This window comes from Phasianus colchicus, chromosome 6 (assembly GCF_987193195.1).
Source record: "Phasianus colchicus chromosome 6, bPhaCol1.hap1.1, whole genome shotgun sequence".
Taxonomy (NCBI): domain Eukaryota; kingdom Metazoa; phylum Chordata; class Aves; order Galliformes; family Phasianidae; genus Phasianus; species Phasianus colchicus.
In genome coordinates this window covers 11,228,590-11,247,959 of record NC_143441.1, presented here as the reverse complement: position 1 = coordinate 11,247,959, position 19,370 = coordinate 11,228,590, and the positions used below count along the sequence as shown (strand labels likewise).

Here is a 19,370-nt window from a genome sequence, read left to right as displayed (position 1 = left end):
TAAAGTGCTTGAGGCTTTTAGTTGATTTTTAATTCGCTTATTTTAAGTAATGAAATTTCTCTACAAGTGTTAGGTATAACTTACTCATCATTGTTTTGAACAAGGGAAGTGGATGTTCTAATGCGTAAGGTATCTTTATCCAGCCAGGGATGCTGTAGCAGAGCTTAAAATAAAGTGGTATCCTCTTACGCATGTTGGAACAGTGGGTTCTGAGGCGGGGATGAGAGTTGTTTCTCCTGATAAAACCAGTCCCAAGTAGTAGCTCTTATTAGTAAAAAAAACCCATCCTTCAGTGCCAGAAGATCGTGATGTATCATTTTTGAACACCTTGATCTGTGCCTGCTCTGCATCTTGAGAGGTTCGCTGTGATGGCAGTGGTGTTGTGTCTTCTAATTCTGCAGGCTGTAGGGAAGGTCAGGCAGAGGATTTTTGCAGGGAAAGTCCCATGTCATCAGAACCTTCCTCCGGGTCACGAGATCAGTTGTGTGAAATGCCAGCCTGATCTGAGCTGTAAGACTGTGTTGTAACTCCAACGAGAGAAAACTGGTCTCTGAAGTTTGCTGAGTAGTTTTGAAAGGTGGAAACAGAAATAACTGAAAAGGAAAGTGAAATCTAGAAAGAAATATAGAGGAGGTTCCTGGAAAAGAGTTGACACTGAGAATTTATTCCTAAATGGGATTTATATTCCAAAGCATCTCTGTTCTGCTCATTTGAGGTGATAAAGTCTTGCATTTTTTACAGAATTGCAGATGTCACAGAGAAGAATAATCGTCATCAGCCCAATGATCATCAAGAATATGAACTTTGCTGTTGTTATCTAGATGGAAGAAAAGATTAACAGCCCAGAAGGGGAGCCCCTTTGGTTTTCAAGATGGAGGCAGCTACTGGTGAAAGCCAACTGCAGCGAATTATCAGGGACTTGCAAGGTATACTGACATACTGAAATATCCTCCGTGTTTTAGGTAACAGAGCAGCTGTGTTTTTGATTATATAGTGCTTCTATGCAGCAGTTGTAATAACGTAGTTATGGTATGCTAGGTGCTCATTATAGTTGTGACTGATATTTTGTGAGAGAGGTGCTGTACCTTTTTCAAAATCCTAAATTCCGGAATTCTGCATATTTAAATAAACAAGATTATAAATAAGCCTTACAATTACAAAAACAAACAAACAAAAAAAAAAACAGTTTGCAGAGTGAAATTAAAATTATTCTGTTGTGTGGTGTGAGCTAGAACATGTTCGCATGAGTAGAGCTAAGTTATAAGATTTCATATAAGAATGAAAAGGAGGTCTGATTTTTATGCCATCCCTTGATGGAAAGCTGGTGTTGAGTTGATCCTCTTATGTGAGGGCAAAAAAACAAGAAGGGCAGCCCAAAGTGGGAATGGAGATCCAGAAGGGAAGTACTGGGCAGCTGGATCTGCTCCAAGTAGCTAGAGCTACATGCTTTCTGTGCATCTGCCTTGTCCTCCACTAGCAGTAGCCAACTTCATTTTTCTGCAGCTCTACTATAGGCAAAATTGGCAGCAGATCCATAACCATTTTTCTGCTGTCTCTGTCCCAATCAGCTGCCTATACCAAGATCTGAGTATTTTTCCTTTTCATATGTATTAAAAATAAGGTATAATATTTGTCAGAGCTGGGAATCAAGATTTTCCTGTAGCATAAGTAGGAGATCTACATGCTTGCTAACAACAGTAAATTTTAATTTGCAAAGTGGATCTAATGGGACTAGGTGCTAAGGCTCAGTCAGGCATCCAAAAGGAGTACCGTTATGTGGACGGCACGTTCAAAATCAGTAATTTCTGGTGCTGAGAAGTGCACTCTTTGGGGGATAGTGCATCCAAGGACATGGCAATTTGCTTTGACTTGAGATTTCCTCACCCTCCCATGGGAGTAGGTTTTAGGTGAGAGGAGTGGCTGTAAGCTTATTTTTATGTACATTCTTTTCCCATTTGTGTTTTGTAAGCAGCACAAGCTGAACCTTCCTGAATATTGCATGGAGAAGATAAATGTGCTGACTGAACAACTGTTCTCATTTTACTGATCCCCTTTAGCAGATTACATGCTTTGTTGTTTCTAATCAGAATTCTGTTTGTCATGTGGCAATAGCAGAACCTTAATGTGCACATGAGACAGTGAAAATGTATTTCCTTCTTCTGCTGAACAACCAGTTAGCAGTTATCTGATACTGCTTCTTTGGTAAGTGTAAGGAAGAGGTTTTGCTCTTTTTAAGAATAAAATAGTAAGTCAGTATGCCAGACTGACATAACTTGAGCTCTAGTTTTTGTTATATGCGGTATTAAATTGCAAGCACATCAGCAAGCTTTTTGCACTGTGATTAAGACATCTGAGCTGAAACTAAATACATGTGCATGATATCCAGGCAGAAAACTTATTTACTTACTTGCCTATGAATTCACTGTTATATATTTCTTACGTTAGTTAATCATTTGGTGTCTTGTTTTAAAGATGCTGTGGCTGAATTAAGTAAAGAATTTAAAGAAGGAGGGGAACCAATCACAGATGACAGTGTCAACTTGCAAAAATTCTCCTACAAGCTTGAGTATCTTCTACAGGTAAAAAGTGATATGTGTCATTTATAATCAACCATCAAAGTGAGACCTTAGTTTCTGTTATTGCCTCGTTAGTACTTAGGGTTTAACTCAAATGATCTTAAGTTTCCATTTGAGTCTTTTTTTTTTTTTCAGGACTGACGTGTGCAGCTTATTGTATGTATTTTGCTGAGAGCAAATAATTGTAATCAAAAGGCAATGCTGATAGGCTGATTGAAGAATATAAGGCATTTTTCTATTGATCTGAAAGATTTGAGCTTGATTTTGAAGATGTACACTTCTAAATTATCATGAAAAAATTGTAGTAATGACATCTTGACAGCATATTAATGCGAAATAAATAGTAGTAGACAGCCGATAACGCAAATACAGTGGCATAAGTAATTTACAGTATTTTTAGCAATTTCATTGCAGAAATTCATTTGTATTGTATGAAAATCTTAATGCAAAAGGCTGATTTTTAATCTGAAATGCTGCTTATGGGCTAAAATTTCAGTGAAAGGGGGACATTGCTGGGCAAAGTGAAATTAAGTTTGCATTGTCTGTGTACACATATGCTGTAATTGTGCCACTGACAGAAACACAGACATGATAATCTAGCCTTAGGCAAGGTAGTTCTAGTTGTGTTTAGAGGTTTCAGCAGGTGCTGAAGAAATCCTTTGGGATTCGAATGCATCAAGCTGTAGTCTGTACCCTCACCGCCTCACTGCTCTGAGTGTGATTTTGCAGCTTGTTCTGGTAGGTGCATGTGTGATATTGCCACACTTGATTGAAGGGCTCTCAGCAATTGAATGTCAATTCCTTGACCTTGAACATCTCCTAAAACTGCTGCTAACCTTTATTTGAACAATTTTTAATGGACATTTGTATTTAAATTTAATCAAGAACTTTACTGTCTGTTACTGTCTGTAAAGCACGTTTAATAACCACTGGATTATGTCAGTGCAGTACAGTGTTAGTGTACTTTGCAAATACATTGTCTAAAACTTAAGAGGAGTTCTGAACACAGACACTGGTTGGAAAGGAGTGGAATTCCACAGTATATGTATGTAAGTGTATTTATGTTTAAGTTTTGTTCACTGCTTTTTGTTTTCCTTGCTTAAGTTTGACCAGAAAGAAAAAAGCACATTGCTGGGGAACAGAAAAGACTACTGGGATTATTTCTGTGACTGTCTGGCAAAAGTCAAAGGAGCTAATGATGGAATTCGCTTTGTCAAGTCTATTACGGAAGTAAGTATATCAGTTAATCATCACAATACATGCTTTGTGTTTTGGTGTGTCTTTTCAGAAAGCAGAGAAACCAAAATAAAATATACTGCTTTTAACATAGGACAAAATATTTGCACTTTTTTAAAAAAAAAAATTCAGGTAAAGTATAAAAATGCAAGGTTACATCTTTTTGGTAGAGTACCAAATTATGTATAATTAGATAGTTGTTTACTTATTTTGAAGACCACTTACACAAATGAATAGTTCTATTTGTATCTGGTTGTGCCATGCCTTTTCATTAAATAAGTGTCATTTTCTCTAAAAATGAATAAAAAATAAGCCAAGGGTAGAGCCTGTATCTTCAGTATTCTTTAAGATTGGACTTAAGTCTAAGTGTAAGAGAGAAGAACCACCATGTTTGAACATTCTTAAGACTTTCTCAGTTGGTCAGCAGAGTTAAAGAGGAATGACTGAGAGCAGAGTTTCATCTTCCAACTCAGTTTTCTTCCTTTATGTCAAAAATCATGATATAATGGCTCAGGACAGTTCACATTATTTCTTTGAGTAAGCTCAAAAACCTTTATCTTTATTAGAAATAGTAATAAAAGTGTAATTTTCTAACAGCCACATTACATCGTCAGCTCAATCATTGGGTGAAATAAATGCTGTGAGAAGCTTTCTATGCTGATTCTGTCTTTGGAATCATTTGAGAGAGAACTTCCCTTTTGGTGAAGTGGTGGTGCAAACCAGTCCTGTCCTGACACTCAGTTCTCTTATCTGTAAGCAATGCTAACCTGTATTACAAGTTACTATTTACAACATGTTTACCAATTCTCTCAACAATTCCACCATAGCATCATCTCCAGATAATGTTGTTTTGAGTCATATGAAAGAAAGCCATAGTACTGCAGCAGAGGCAGGCTTTGTATTCCCTGCATCTCTTACTTCTCACAGAATCACAGGGTTGTAGGGATTGGAAGTCCAATCCCCTGCTAAAGGAGGTCATCTACAGTACATTGCACAGCAATGTGTCCAGATGGATCTTGAATGTCTCCAGAGAAGGAGACTCCACAACCTGTCTGGACAGCCTGTTGCAGCGCTCTGTCACTTTCACGTTAAAGTTCTTCCTTGTGTTTGTATGGAACTTCCCATGTTCCAGTTTCTGCACATTGCCTCTTGTTTTATTATTGCACACCATCAAAAAAAGTCTACTCCCATCAACTTGACTGCTGCACTTTTGGTATTTATAAACAGTGATGAGATTTCATCTCAGTCTTCTCTCCAGACTCCCAGGTCTCTTAGCCTTTTTTTGAACAGGAGGTGCTCCAGGCGCCCAATCATCTTTGTGACTCTGCTTGACTCTCTGTAGATCTCTGTCTGTTTTGAACTGAGCAGCACAGTGATATTCCAGATGTGGCCACACCAGAGTGGAGTAGAGAGGAAGGATCATCTCCCTTGACTTCCTGACCATTCTCGACGCGCCCAAATGTACCTTTGGGTTTCTTGGCCACAAGGGCACACTGCTGCCTCATCTGTTACCACCAGGACACCCAAGTCCTTCTCCTCAGAGCTTGTTTCCAGCAGGTTATCTTCTAACCTGTACTGATAGATACAGTTATTCCTTCCCAGGTGTAGGACCATTCCTTTTTCATGTTGAAGTTCACCAGATTCCTCTCTGCCACACTCATCAGTCTGTCCATGTCTTGCCGAATGGCAGTGCAGTTTTCCAGTGTTTCAGCCACTCCTCCTAGCTTTGTATATCAGCAAATTTGCTGAGATACTTTATTCCTTCATCTAGATCACTGATGAGGATACTGAATAAGACCATACCCAACACCCGTGGAGAACTCTGCTAGTTACATGCCTCCAACTAGATGGCACTGTTGGTCACAACCTCCTGAGCTCTACATGTCAGCCAGTTCTCAGTCCACCTCTCTGTCTGCTCATCTATCCCATGCTTCCTGTGCTTCTTAACGAGGATGTTGTGGGAACAATGTCAAATGTCATGCTGAAATAAAGGTACACAACATCCACTGCACTCCTGCCATCTACCTAGCTGGTGTTTACATCATAGGAGGCTACCAGGCTAGTCAAGCAGTTTCCTCTTGGTGAATCCATGCTGACTAATCCTGATAACCTTATTTTCTTCCAATTGCTGGAGATGGCATCCATAACAAGCTGCTTCATCATCTTTCCAGAAACAGAGGTGAGGCTGACAGGCCTCTAGTTGTCTGGTTCCTCTATTATGTCCTTTTTGATGACAGGAGTGACATTAGCTATCCTCCAGTCTTCAGGAACCTCTTTCATTCTCCATAACATTGCAAAGATGATAGAGGGTGATTTGACAGTCACTTCAGCCAGCCCCCTCAGTGCTCATGGGTGAAACCAATTGAGGCCCGTGGATTGGTGGGCATTGATTTTTGCCAAAATGATCTTTGACCAGCTCCTCCTCAACCTCCTCTTCTTCTCTGGTCATGTACATTCATTCTAGTATTTCCATGTGTAAAAAATAATTGCTGTTCAAATTGATAAACCAATGGGAATAAGAAAAGAGTTCTTTCAGTGGCTTCTGGTGTTGGTGTTTAGTTTTGTTTTTGTTTGTTTGTTTTTTATTCTTCTTAAGAGATTCACTGAATGCAGATGTTCTTGATCTAACAGATTTTATCAATGTAAGGGCTAAGTATTAATAAAGAATTTTTGCATTTGGGAGGTTATTGTGTCCATGGGGATATACATTTTTGTTCTATGGCTAGACTGGGTCTAAGGCTCTTCCAGCTGTGGCCATAAACACCTTAAATTAGTAAAGCAGTCACTTCCAGATATGGTGGGCACACTCAGATTTTGCCTTGTCAGGAATTGCCCTTAGCATAGTCTGTATTTGTGTACTTGGTATATTAGAAGATTTTGTTGCTTGTGATGTTTTGATATTATAAAATGGACAACTGCTGACTACAGTTATAAATCTGTCATTCAAAAAAGATTTGTCCCAGTGACAGTACTGGGAGGATGCATCTATCAGTGGTAGTTCTTAATTCTTCCTTTACAGCTAGTGGCTTGTTGTGTCTTTTTTGTGTATTTATGCATGTATGTAGACTGTCTTCACCATGCCTCCCTACATGATTGCAAACAATATTTAGGAGTTTTTTCTCTGTGGTTTCTCTCTTCCAGCTACGAACATCTCTTGGGAAAGGAAGAGCATTTCTGCGTTACTCCCTCGTTCATCAAAGGCTTGCAGATACCTTACAGCAGTGTTTTATGAACACCAAGGTGACCAGGTGAATAGAAAAGTAGTTTGCTAACTAATAACTGTTTGCTCACTGTGAATTGGCAACATGACCCAGTATCATCTGAGAGAAATTGAAACCTTTCCAAATGGTTAGCTTACAGGACTGGTAATAGGATACAGAGGATAATAGACCTTCTAGCCTGGGTCACTGGCTCATACTTATCTTAGATTGGTAAATACTGAAAGTTGTTATAGCTGAATGCTTGTAAAGCAGATGGTGTAGATGCATCTATATGTGGGCTTTGAAGGTGACATTTTTATAAGCATTGAAGATCTTTGGCTGGATCTTCTGTACTGAATATCATAAGGAAGAATTAATTTGCTAGTGTTGCACAAAGCTTCAGGAAGCACTTGCACATATTCCTGGCTTGTCATACAGAGCAATGGCTTGCTCCAGCCAACAAACACCAAAGACAGCTTATAGTTAATTGGAAGGAACGCTTGCAAGGCTTTTAGAAAAAGCCAACTCATTGTACAGTGTATTTAATTTTGCTTGCTGTTTTCTGTCCTTTATCCTTGACATATTGTGTGCTTTATGTATTTAGTGTGTGATTATCCATTGTATAGTAAGTATTTTGTCTTATCAGTGTTTTGCCCAAGCACTAGAGCAAAAGATGTTTTGTGCAGGGACTCCTTTAATGATATTTCTGTGAACTTCATTCAGTCTGTTTGGTTTCACTTGTACCAAAGGGTTGCTTTCAGTTTATACTTAAAGTATCATGCCATTTTTTTCTGGGTAAGAGTGAATAATGATGTTTTTGTTTTTGTGGGTGTTTTTTTTTTTTTTTTGCAAGTGAAACTGCTTGTTTTTTATGTATGAATGAATACTACTTCTGTTTTTTTGTTTCTGTTTTCAAGTGACTGGTATTATGCACGAAGCCCATTTCTGAATCCCAAAATGAGTTCTGACATTGTGGGTCAACTCTATGAGCTCACTGATGTTCAGTTTGACTTGGCATCACGAGGCTATGATTTAGATGCTGCTTGGCCAGCATTTGCCAGGTAAGATAACAACACATTGTCACCTTCTGCTTTTAAATGTAGGAAAGGTGTGTTGGAGCAGGTATACACTTTCTCTATGTAATTAGTCAATGACCAAACTGGTCTTTTTTCCAGACCAGTGGAAAGTATAAGAACTTGTAGGTTTGATCCAGATCCATGCCTATCAGTGGAAGTTTTCCAGGGCTGCATGCTGCCACCATCTGGTTGAGCACCACCACACTGTAGTACAATTTCACAAAGCTAAGTTGCACTGATTCTTGTGAATATGGGAAGCCACAGCTACCAACCTCATAATCCTTTCTAGGTGCTTTTGATATTCCTGTTCTGTTTTCCATCAGCTTCAGTGGTTTTTAGCTCAGACAATAGACACAGTTGTGAGTGGTAGTTATAACTAGACAAATCTTACACACAGCAGTAGAAAGATGTGTACGTATGATGTCTTTAGTCTTCTCTTACATATTGTATCTCCGTGTGATCAACAGGAGGACACTGTCCTCACTTGGATCTTCAGCATACTTATGGAAGCCCCCAAGTCGCAGTTCCAGCATGAGCAGCTTAGTGAGCAATTACTTGCAGGTAAGCAAAATACAACTAAATGTGTGCCGAAGGAAATTTTTAAATAATGGTATTATTCCAAAGAGATTGGAAGTTTTATGATAATTATGACTCATAATCAGACTCATAATCAGAAAGATTACTTTAAATAAAAGCCAATTAAAATCAGTCCAGTAGCTGATTCAATTGCATGCCAATCTTGTAGATGAAAAAAGTAGATATTTTCAGAAGGCAACATAAAGATAGGTATGTTTTCATTTGTTTTATGTGCTCCTATAAGTTGATGTCTTGTAGTTTTACGAATCCAACACAGAAGGTGCGCATTAAGAACCTGAATTTGCTATCACTTGAACGTAGCATGTGTAATCTCTCTTGAAGCTTGTAGGTCTACATTTTTTTTTTTGCTGGGTTAAATCTTCATTGCAAACTTACCTTACACTAACAAATCAAAATAATTTTTAAAAAATTAGGTGTTCAGATGTTGAGGTGCTGCGTACCATAACAATGCCTCCTCGGTGTTCTCGTCATCACCAAAAAACAAAAGCAAAAAGTTAAGCCATCTTGATTTCTGGAATGTTTGAGTCTTTTTCTTTGAAAAATGCAGCTCTGCTTCAAGTTTTAAAATCTTTTTTTCACATTCTGCTTGTTTAGGCTCCAGAGTTTCCCTCCAGCCCTGATGCAAATAATTCACTAAATGCTGAACACTTTGAGGGCTTTGAAGAGATGCGTGTAGAACTTGACCAGGCTGAGCTGAGGCAGAAGGAACTTCAGAGAAGTATTCACCAGCTAGAAATGGAAAACCAGGAGCTCCAGGCAGCTGTCAGCCTTCAGAAAGAGCAGTTGCAGCTGGAAAAAGAGAAGAGTAGTAACTACAGTGAGGAGAACTCCCGGCTGACAAAGATGATCACAGAGTTACAGAAGCAGTGTGAGGTTTCACACTCCACTCAAAGCACTGTTCATGACCTGCAGAAATGCCTTCAATCACTGGAACTGAATGCCGCAGAGCAGCAGAAAGAATATTCAACAAAGCTGGCACAGTTGGTAACCAGTAAGGAGGATTATGCCTCAAAACTGCAGCTGTTGAATGAGGAGTTGGAGGTCTGTAGGGCTTTAGTTGCTATGAAGGAGCTTTGCATTGATGAGCTTAAAGCAAAGCTAAGTTCCACAGAACAGAAGAATCTCAACCTGCTCGCAAAAGTTGATGCTGCCTTGGAGGAAAAAGGACAGCAAGCTACAGCCCAGTGTGACTCTGCCCTACAGATACAGGCATTATTAGAGAAGCTTCAGCAGACAGAAAAGGAAAAGGCAGAGATGCAAATACTCAGTGATGAACATACATGTCAGCTGAAAACCGCAAAAGAGCAGCTGCAGCTGAAAGAAGAGGCGCAGAAGGAACTGGAGTCCAGATATAATCGCCTTGCTACTGATTCCAGAGAAGAGAGTGAAAAGCTGCTGAGGAGCCTGGAAACCATGGAAAAAGAAATTGATGCACTTCAGAAGGCCTTGACCCTGAAAGAAAAGGAGATGGCTGAGCTCCAGACCCAGGTAATGGGGTCGCTGGCTCAGGTGGGGTCACTGGAAAAAGATCTTGAGGAGGCAAGGAAAGAAAAAGAGAAACTCGAGGAGTATGGTAAGATGGAAGAGGCACTTAAGGAGAAAGCCCAGTCACAAGCAGAAAAATTTGAACAACAGGAGGGTCATTTAAAAAAGGTGAGTGAGACTGTGTGTAGCCTTGAGGAGCAAAAGCAGAAGCTCTTGTATGAGAAAGAGCATCTGAGCCAGAACGTCAAGGAGCTGGAGGATCAGATGAAGCAGCAAAACTCTGCAGTAAATGAAATGAGTGAAGAGAGCAGGAAGCTGAAAACTGAGAATGCAGATTTGCAGCAGTCCAAGAAGAAGATGGAAGAGAAGCTGAAAAATCTGGAAGCCTCTAAAGATTGTCTGGAAGCCGAGGTGGCCAGGCTGAGGGCCTCTGAGAAACAGCTTCAGAGTGAGATAGATGATGCCCTTGTGTCAGTTGATGAAAAAGAAAAGAAGCTCCGAAGCCAGAATAAACAGCTGGATGAAGATTTGCAGAATGCCAGGAGACAAAGCCAAATTCTGGAGGAGAAATTAGAGGCTCTGCATTCAGACTATAGAGAATTAAAGGAAAGAGAAGAGACCACCAAGGAATCTTATGCCTCACTTGAAGGACAGCTGAAGAGTGCCAAACAACACAGTTTACAAGTAGAAAAAAGCTTAGACACTTTGAAGGTGAGCAAGGAGTCACTTCAGTCACAGCTTGCAGAGAAGGAAGCAGAGCTTCAAGGCATGGAGTGCCAATGTGAGCAGCTAAGAGAAGAAGCTGAAAGACATAGGAAGAAAGCTGAGACTCTTGAGGTAGAAAAGCTCAGTGTTGAAAATACATGCCTTCAGCAGACAAAGCTTATTGAATCCCTCACATCAGAAAAGGAATCAATGGAAAAGCACCAACTACAGCAGGCAGCTTCTCTGGAAAAAGATGCAAAAGAGCTGGCCTCTAGGCTTACAGTAAGTGAAGAGCAGCTGCAAGTCAACCGAGATGAAGTGTCTAGGCTGCAAACAGAACTCCTTGACCTGCGAGTCAAGCTTCAGCAGACCACTGATGAAAGAGAGCAGTTGAAAAGTGAGCTGGCAATCACAGAAACTGCCTTGGGGGAGCAAAAAGTGCTTGTCCAACAGCTGAAAGAGCAAACAGAGTTCCTCAACAGAAACCATGTGCAAGAACTGGTGCAATGCAAAGAAAGAGAAGAAGTGCTGAAAAGAGAACAGGAGATAGTAGCCCTTCAAAAAACTGAGCTAGAAAATAATTTGCTGAGTCTAAAGGAAGAACTCTCCAAGGTTAAGCAGTACTTGGAAGCTGCTAGAATGGAAAATGTAGAAAACAAAGATCTCCTCCATAGGACCAACACAGAAATGGCTGAACTTGGTATTCAGATTTGTGCCTTGTCCTCTGAAAAGGTGGATGCAGAAGAGCAGTTAGCCCAGGCCAAAGAGAGGCTTAAAGAATTAGAAGAACAGGCAGCAGTGCAACAGGAGAAACTGAAGCATGACGTCTCTAGTCTCAGACAGGAGAACAGGAGCCTACAAGAGAAACTAGAGGAGGCTCAGATACGTGTCTCAGCTGTCCCAAGTCTGCAAGCACAACTGGAGACAGCAAAGAAACAGGCACAGAGTTTTCAGGAGACCAGCCAAGAAGAGCTGTCTGCAATAAAATTTCAAATGAGTACAGAGATTCTAAATTATCAGACAAAATTCAAGGTAAATTAATGTGATTATTACAGCTGAAAGAGCTGTGCAGGATTTCCCCTGCTTTACCATCTGCTGCAGAAATCACAGGGTGAAATCCTAGGGTTTATGTTGTCCAGGCTCTGAGACTAGCGTGCAACTAGCCTTAGCCTGGGAATCTAAAAGTGTCTCAACATGGAATGGCCTGGCTTGAAAAGTACCTCAAAGATCATCTATATGGATGAGCTAGGATGGTGTGGAGATAATATAACTCTTGGCATAATGTGCAGATAATTCCCTTCTCCGTTTTTGTGTTCAGCTGCTCAAGGCAGAAGCCAGGAAGACCAGTTTTTCTTCCATAAAATCAGAAGTTAACCCTGTATATGTGAAATGACATGCCTAGTGGTTAAAGACTTTATTGTGTTTATTCTGCCATTCTGAGACAGTCTAAGATTAATCAGTTAATCAGGGCTCTATGCATGCCACTGGTACTATTCAGAAATCCCACAAGTTTGAGAAAATAGTGTACATTCATTTATGTTTCTTCTTCATAAACACTTCTTAAACCTCAGTATAGAATCATGGATTCATGAGTATGATTTGGGCTACCTCACTCTTTTGAGGCCTAGTAAGCTAAGCTGCCTTGTTGCTGACAGCTGTAGTAGTCCTTAGCAAGTAACATCAAACCACAGCTAGTCTGTGACCACGGAGGATGCTCAAGTCCGTAAGCTGAGTTTCTCATAGCTGTATTTCATGAGTATTGCTTTTATACCATAAAGGGCAGTATGAGTGCTCATGATTCAGGATTAGAAATTTTTTTAGGTGAAGTGGGGATAGCTAGAGGAATGCTAACTGCTGACTCGATCTCTCTGCTAGGCTGCCAATGAAGAGTGTGGGAAACTAAGAGAGCAAGTTGAAGAGCAGAAGAGACAACAGCATGCTACAGAGGAAGAGATTGCGGGTTTACAAGTAAGCGCTTGATCTGATTAAGCAAAGACAGAGATTTGGTTTCAGCATGCATTAATGTTAAAAAGGGAGAAAGAAAGCAGCATAAATAGGTGTGAGTCTAAGAATGTCCTTGAGTAAATACAAGTGTAGCAGTCTAAAGTTTTCCATGGAAATGGCAATTATTAAAATCACAATGGCACTTAGGACTTGTCCTGCTTTTAAAGCTAGTCAGGTTTCATTCAGGACCTGAGCATGTGCACATTAGTTAAATGGGGGATGCAGGTTTAGAAGGTATCTGTCATACACACACTCCACACAGACACACATTTGGATCCAACAGTTTGCAGGCTGCAAGAAGCACTGCATAAGAGAATTGATCTGACTGAGAAATAGCCCAGCTGGAAAAAAAAAGCCATAGGATTTTTGTAATGTGTTTATTGAACAGATGGGATGGGAGTGTCATGCTGAAGTGTGAGCAAGGGATAGGGAAAGAAGAAAATTAAGGTTGTTGAACCTGGCCATGCATGCTGGCAGGTATTTGTGAACCTACACAGTGACAGTGTTGTGTCAATTACGTGCCTTGAGGACTCAATTTGTCAGTTTTGTCTGCAGAGGCTAGCCATGAAATAAGTTCTTGATTTTATTGTCCTTCATGTTTCATACAGCTTTAATGAACAGGACTCTTTTTTTCACTTCTAGGTAGTGAAAAAAACTTAATAATGGCTTATTCTTTTGCCATCATCTTTGAGAGATTTTGCTTGGTATGGAGACAAAAGCTGAAATGACAGAACAGTAAGAATTAGAGGCACTGCTTAATACCATCTTACTTTTGAGTTTATCCCTTACTCAGTGTGACAGAAATAAGCAATCACTAGTACACAAATAATTTATGTCTACATATACAGTAATAGTCTTAATTGGTGGTTTGGCTTTAACTGTCTCTTTCAAAGCATTATTTAGGTGTGTTGGTAACAGCCCAGTGCTTGGTGAAGTGTTGTTTTTATATGTCAGTAAATAAAAAATATTTCACTAGGCTGAAAACACAAGTTTGTCTAGAAAGCTGGATGAAGCAAGAGAGCAGCTGTCTGAATTGCAATCTGCTCGGCTGCAGAAGGAAGAGGAGGTGACATCTCTGAGAGAACTCTTAGAAAGGTAGGAGTTCTGGTTCTTTTACACAAGCCATTAACTGAAAGCTGAGTGAGGGGCCAGTAAGTGAAACGTACTGAAAATTGCTGTGGTGTATTATGTACCCTAAGTTTATATAGGGGAAATAATGTATGGGTTCTGTGGGGAATATAAAATTGATGCTTCAGACAAGAAACACATAAATTATACAGCACACGTGAATGTAAGGTCTAAGTTTTAGTACTTGCTTAATTTAATTAATGATGTAAATTTATTGTCTCTCTTCCTTTATGAATCTGCAAGAAATTTCATAAACCTTTTACCTTGTAGTTTAGTAATAAAATTAAAAAAAAACTTTTTTTAAAAAAAAAAAGAAATCAACATTTTTTGACAGTTTGTTTTTCTCTCCTTTCCTTGATGCTTCAGGCACACAGTGAGAATTATTTAAATGGGACCACATCCTGCATGTCTTATCTTAAAGCTTTCTTTGTTTTAATCATCTAATGCAGGCTACGTTTCCAAGGACTGTAACGTGAGTCAGTGTGATGTAGATTATCTGGCAGTCCAGAACAGATCTTGAGTCGTAAATACTGATGGGTTAACAAAATCCTATGTATTCATACGTTTTTATGCTGATATCATGTATTTTCATGGGAAGACTGGTGATTCTTACCTATGATGAAAATTGTCAGTACAAAACTCAGCAAAATATTTGAATTCAACTGAATTGGCTGAGTCTGTTCAGACTGGCTGGGCCCTTTGTGTTACACTGCTGAAGCATTTTTGGTCCACTGCCAGGACTAAGTACTCAACTTAGGATATCATCAAGCCACAACCTGCATTCCGCAAAGCTTTCTGGTGACACTTCTTACCACTGACTGTGCAGCGAACTGAGATCTCATAACCTTATGGTTTTTAATTGTTCTGTGTTTGAAGAATATCCTGAGAAACTGTTTTGCTTTTCTTTTGTGAACATGAAGGCTATAAAGGGGTGTTAAATGCTTTTTTGAGTGCAATCTGCAAATGCTGGGCAACCTGTGTCTGTAGGACTTTGTCTCTTTCGCTCAGCTTGCAGTTATTAAAGACGTTTCAAAGGACACTGATTTTGTTCCCAGTGTAGCAGCCATTGTAATGTTTGCTATAAGCAGGGCATCCAAGAAATTACTGATTGCTGACCGTGTTCACTGAATAACAAATCTGTGTGCTCTGTCAGTGATGCAGAAAACTGGGGAGATTCTGGTTAGGTATAAAAAAAAATATGTATGCTGAGAACAATTTCATTGATACTACATTCCACGGGGAAGTCTTGAATGCACCTGAATTAATAAAAAGATTTTTAATCACCTTTATATTTGATCAGGACCCAAAAGGAAGCTGATGAAGCCAAAAAGCAGGCCCTGGATTACAGTGAGAAACTCAGCAAGGTGGCAGCAGACAAAGACAGCAATGACCAGAAGTTGTTTGCAGAGCTGGATGACTTGACAAGAACAAAACAGTTCCTTGAAGAACGTTTAATAGAACTTATCAGGTTGGCATAAAAACAAACATCAAGCAGAAATTAAAATCCTAGCTTAGAATTATAAGGGATACTGCCTAGGTGGTTCACGCTTGTATTCTTGATTTGAAGATGCAGGTAATAGCCAAGATCATAAGAAAATTAAATTTTACATTTCTTTAACAAAGTCAAAAATATAACAACAGTGCAATTTTCTTAATTTCCTGTCTGTTTGCAAAAGCATGTAGTTCTCTGCATGACATGTATTTTTTCCTCCATTCCCAACTATTTCAATAGGTTTCTTGATCTATCTTCATTCTTAAAAGTTTCTGAGAAATTACAGAAAAAGCAATTTTTGGTGATGAAGTTCACCAGCATTCAAATTGAGGTTAGTTAACAGTAAACGAGCATGAATAATTTATATGCTTTTCATTTCTGTATCTGTCTGTCTGTAGAGATAAGGATGCTTTGTGGCAAAAATCAGATGCTCTGGAGTTCCAGCAGAAGCTTAGTGCAGAGCAGAAGTGGCAGGGTGACACAGAGGTTAACCATTGTCTGGACTGCCAGAGGGAGTTCTCATGGATGGTGCGCCGACACCACTGCAGGTCAGTTTGCTAACTCTGTTGTGCTGTTCAAAATCAAAATCTGCTATGAGCATTTACACAGATGAAATACTTTTTGAAATTCATAGTTCATTTGTCAAAAGCATTGATAGAAGTTGTGTCAGAGCCTGAAAGAGAACAAGTCTGCGAAGGGATGAGGCATTACTGGAAATGTCTCTATGGAGAACATTCAGTAGAGATTAGTGAACAGTGAAGTGATTTCTAGTAACAACTTTCAAATTGCTCATTTCTAGTAAAACCTGTTAGATCTGCAAGTGTTTTTACCAATACCCATTAATGATCTAAATGATTTTGAAAAACAAAACTGTGACAACTTCATAAATGTGAAGTGCTCAGAAAACAGCATGGTCTGTATCATGACCTCTGCTTTGGAGGTGACATTTGGGCTTTTCCAGAGAGTGAGACCATTATGACAAAGCCCCAGGCTGTGTCATGTAAATGTCTTCCACCTGTGTGTGGTACTATTCTAACACCTTTGGTTTTGAATAATGTCTAGAATGTGCGGTCGCATTTTCTGCTACTATTGCTGCAACAACTACATGGTGACAAAACCTGGTGGGAGAAAGGAGCGTTGCTGCAAAGCTTGCTTTAATAAGCCCAGAGTGATTGTGGACAATGCAGATGACTCTGGATCCAGTGCCAACCAGGAAGGATCCCCAGGCTCATTGGAGTCACCGATGTCACCAGGTGAGAGGGCTATTGGTTAGTGTGCTTTTTGCATGCCACTGAGAAGTAAGTAGGTGTCTTACATGGCCACCTCTGGTTCCAGGGACCTTCATATTCATGGACTGTTTTCCAGATTAAACTGGTCCCAATGGTATTGACAGAATTCTGTATGTATGTTAAATGTGGGTTTGTCTGCCTGAGGATTATGGTTGGTTCTTGGTAGTTACCTAATGCTTCTGCAAAGATAGAGGAATGGCCTAGTCTTACTCATAAGGATTTAGGTTGCTTTTTGTTTTCTGAACTAGTTAATATTACTAATGTTTCTTTAATGTCCTTTTGTGGCACAGTTGCAGGCGAAGCCTCAAAACCTCCAGATGATGCAGCATTTGATATAATCACTGATGAGGAGCTCTGCCAAGTACAAGAATCGGACTCGCTCCACAGTGAAAGTCAGATGGATAGAGATTCTCTGGATCAAAGCGTGACAGATCTGTGAGTAAACACCGTTTCATGGAGAGGGAGCTCTTCTGAATTTTGCCTGTTAGGATTTTTTTTAACCATTCAGTATAGGTAGCCAACCTCTGCATAAGGAGAAGACACGTCTGTGCTCAGTCACATGTTCACTACACAAAATAATTGTGAGCCATTTGTGCAGTCAGCATCAAATCTAGTAAATCTAGACAGCTCCACCATAGCCTTCCAGCTTTCTCCACAGTGCAAAGGAGTAGTCCCAGTTCTGTGCTCTCCCAGACCAGCTGTCACCATTAAAATCAGTGTGCAGGCTGTCAAAGGTTGCTGGTTGTTCACATTTAATTTATAATAGTAGCTAAATGATTCTATCAGATTCACAGATTCACTGTTACTTATTAGAAAGAGAACAAGAAGGGGAGGGAAATAAGTAAATATCTATTCTTTTTGTGACACTCTTCACTGAATTCAGTGTGAAATAATTGGTCTATCTCTATAGGATTCCTAAATACTTAAAAGATACTGCTTACAGAGAAGAAAAAGAACTGGAAATGTGCAGCTAAATATGAGATTCTTTTTTTTTTCCCTCCATAAGAAAACTAGAGTAAACACAGCTTTCAGTAATTTTTTTTTTACATCTGCTTCTACATAAGTTAGCAGCAAAGAGAATCTAAGACCGTCTGGATATCTGAATACTTCGTTTGAAAAGTACACTGTAGTACTATAGCTTGATGTATGTCCATGCTTATATAAAGCTATTGTTGAAATATTTTCAAATGTTCTCCAAAAATTTCATTTTGTATAATGCATCATCTTTCTAAACAGTAATTTTTGCCAATATGTGTTTCTTGAAAAAGTTACAAATTTTATATATCTGAGCAGGGGGGAATAGAGCAATTTCACCTAATTTTATACTACTTTTGCTTCTGAGAGGAAAAGCAGCTTGTTTTGAGAGCAAATACCTCACAGCTGAAATCAGATAGGATTACATGTAGAGCTGGCTGTAATCTCAGTGACCCCTAGATAACACAATATTTAGGATCTCGGGAGCAGAGGCTTGCCAGTATTTCTAGTACTGATTGTGATAATCATTGTTGCTACTTCCTGCTGGGGATGGGGCTAAAAAGCACCCTGGTAGTCCCTTATTTTGAAATCTATTTTCTGAACATCTTGCAAACACTGTGTTTGTCTAATGATTGACAGCTGTCTTAATCACAGAGTCTTGCTAAGCTTCTTCCATATCACAAGAGTGAAAAAATCTTGAAAGATTTTGCACATTGTCACTTGGTGTACAGAGATATCCCTTTACTTTGATAATTTCCTAACTTGCTTTCTCTGGTTCTCAGGTTGCTTTCAACCTTACATACAGAGTTCAACAGTTTTAAGGCAGGGAAGGCCATTTTTTGTGTGCGTGGGGCTGGTTTTTTTCATTCATACTGGATGTAGCATAGTTAAATCCTAAAAATTCTGAGAAATAGTTGAGATTTCCTGCATACTAATGTATGGGTCACTCACAGCACATAGTGGCAGATCTTCAGGTCCATTCATTCTTTTTCCTCAGCTGTCTGCATGTCACTTTGACGTGCCCAGGTATGTCATGGGTCTGCTGTGGCCCCTCTGCCCACTTCTGCCCACGTGTGCTCCTTCATACACAGTATTCTTGTGTACTCTGTCTCAAACTCAGAGAGCTCCATATCCTTCATGCTTCATCTCAAATCATTCTCTTCCAAGAGTTGTCAGTGCATCCTTTCTTCTAACTCTTCACTGTACTAGGTGTTATTTTTTTCTTTTCTCTTTGATAGGCTGGAAGGGAAGGTAGATAACTAATTTAGACTGCCTGGCTTGGATCTGACCTGCTTGCTAGCAGCAAGCCCAGTAAATCATTTATGCATTCTATGATAACATCTTCACTTGTCTTGGCATCAGAGGCATTTGCAGAGGTGATTCCTGGACTAAGCAGCAGTGAGGGGGCTTTGCATATCTTCCACTCTCCATTTCAGGTTTCTGATTTTCACATAGCTCAGTAAGATTCTGACTTTGGATGACTAAATTTCTTTCCTGAAGTCACTGCACTATTGACAGTAGACAGCTTATGAGCTTTTGCAGCTCAGCCACATGAAATCAGCCGCTCAGGCACTTAAGCTGCAGCTACCAGAGCTCAGGTGCTTGTG

General features: G+C 39.6%; 1 protein-coding gene across 6 annotated transcripts in view; it reads left to right on the top strand.

Annotated features, from left to right (window-relative positions):
- The window catches only part of FYCO1 (FYVE and coiled-coil domain autophagy adaptor 1), a 35,851-nt gene that overhangs the window by 8,249 nt on the left and 8,232 nt on the right, over positions 1-19,370 (top strand). For 5 of the 6 annotated variants that reach the window (XM_031590335.2, XM_031590331.2, XM_031590333.2 and 2 more), the window contains exons 2-14: positions 742-926; positions 2,473-2,579; positions 3,681-3,806; positions 6,954-7,060; positions 7,930-8,073; positions 8,556-8,649; positions 9,280-11,907; positions 12,751-12,843; positions 13,856-13,974; positions 15,308-15,475; positions 15,898-16,047; positions 16,562-16,752; positions 17,079-17,223. In XM_031590335.2, the coding sequence (XP_031446195.2) occupies positions 872-926; positions 2,473-2,579; positions 3,681-3,806; positions 6,954-7,060; positions 7,930-8,073; positions 8,556-8,649; positions 9,280-11,907; positions 12,751-12,843; positions 13,856-13,974; positions 15,308-15,475; positions 15,898-16,047; positions 16,562-16,752; positions 17,079-17,223 (4,127 nt within the window). In that variant the 5' untranslated portion in view covers positions 742-871. The remainder of the gene's footprint in view (positions 1-741; positions 927-2,472; positions 2,580-3,680; positions 3,807-6,953; positions 7,061-7,929; positions 8,074-8,555; positions 8,650-9,279; positions 11,908-12,750; positions 12,844-13,855; positions 13,975-15,307; positions 15,476-15,897; positions 16,048-16,561; positions 16,753-17,078; positions 17,224-19,370) is intronic. The other variant, XM_090142431.1, reaches the window with a different exon arrangement.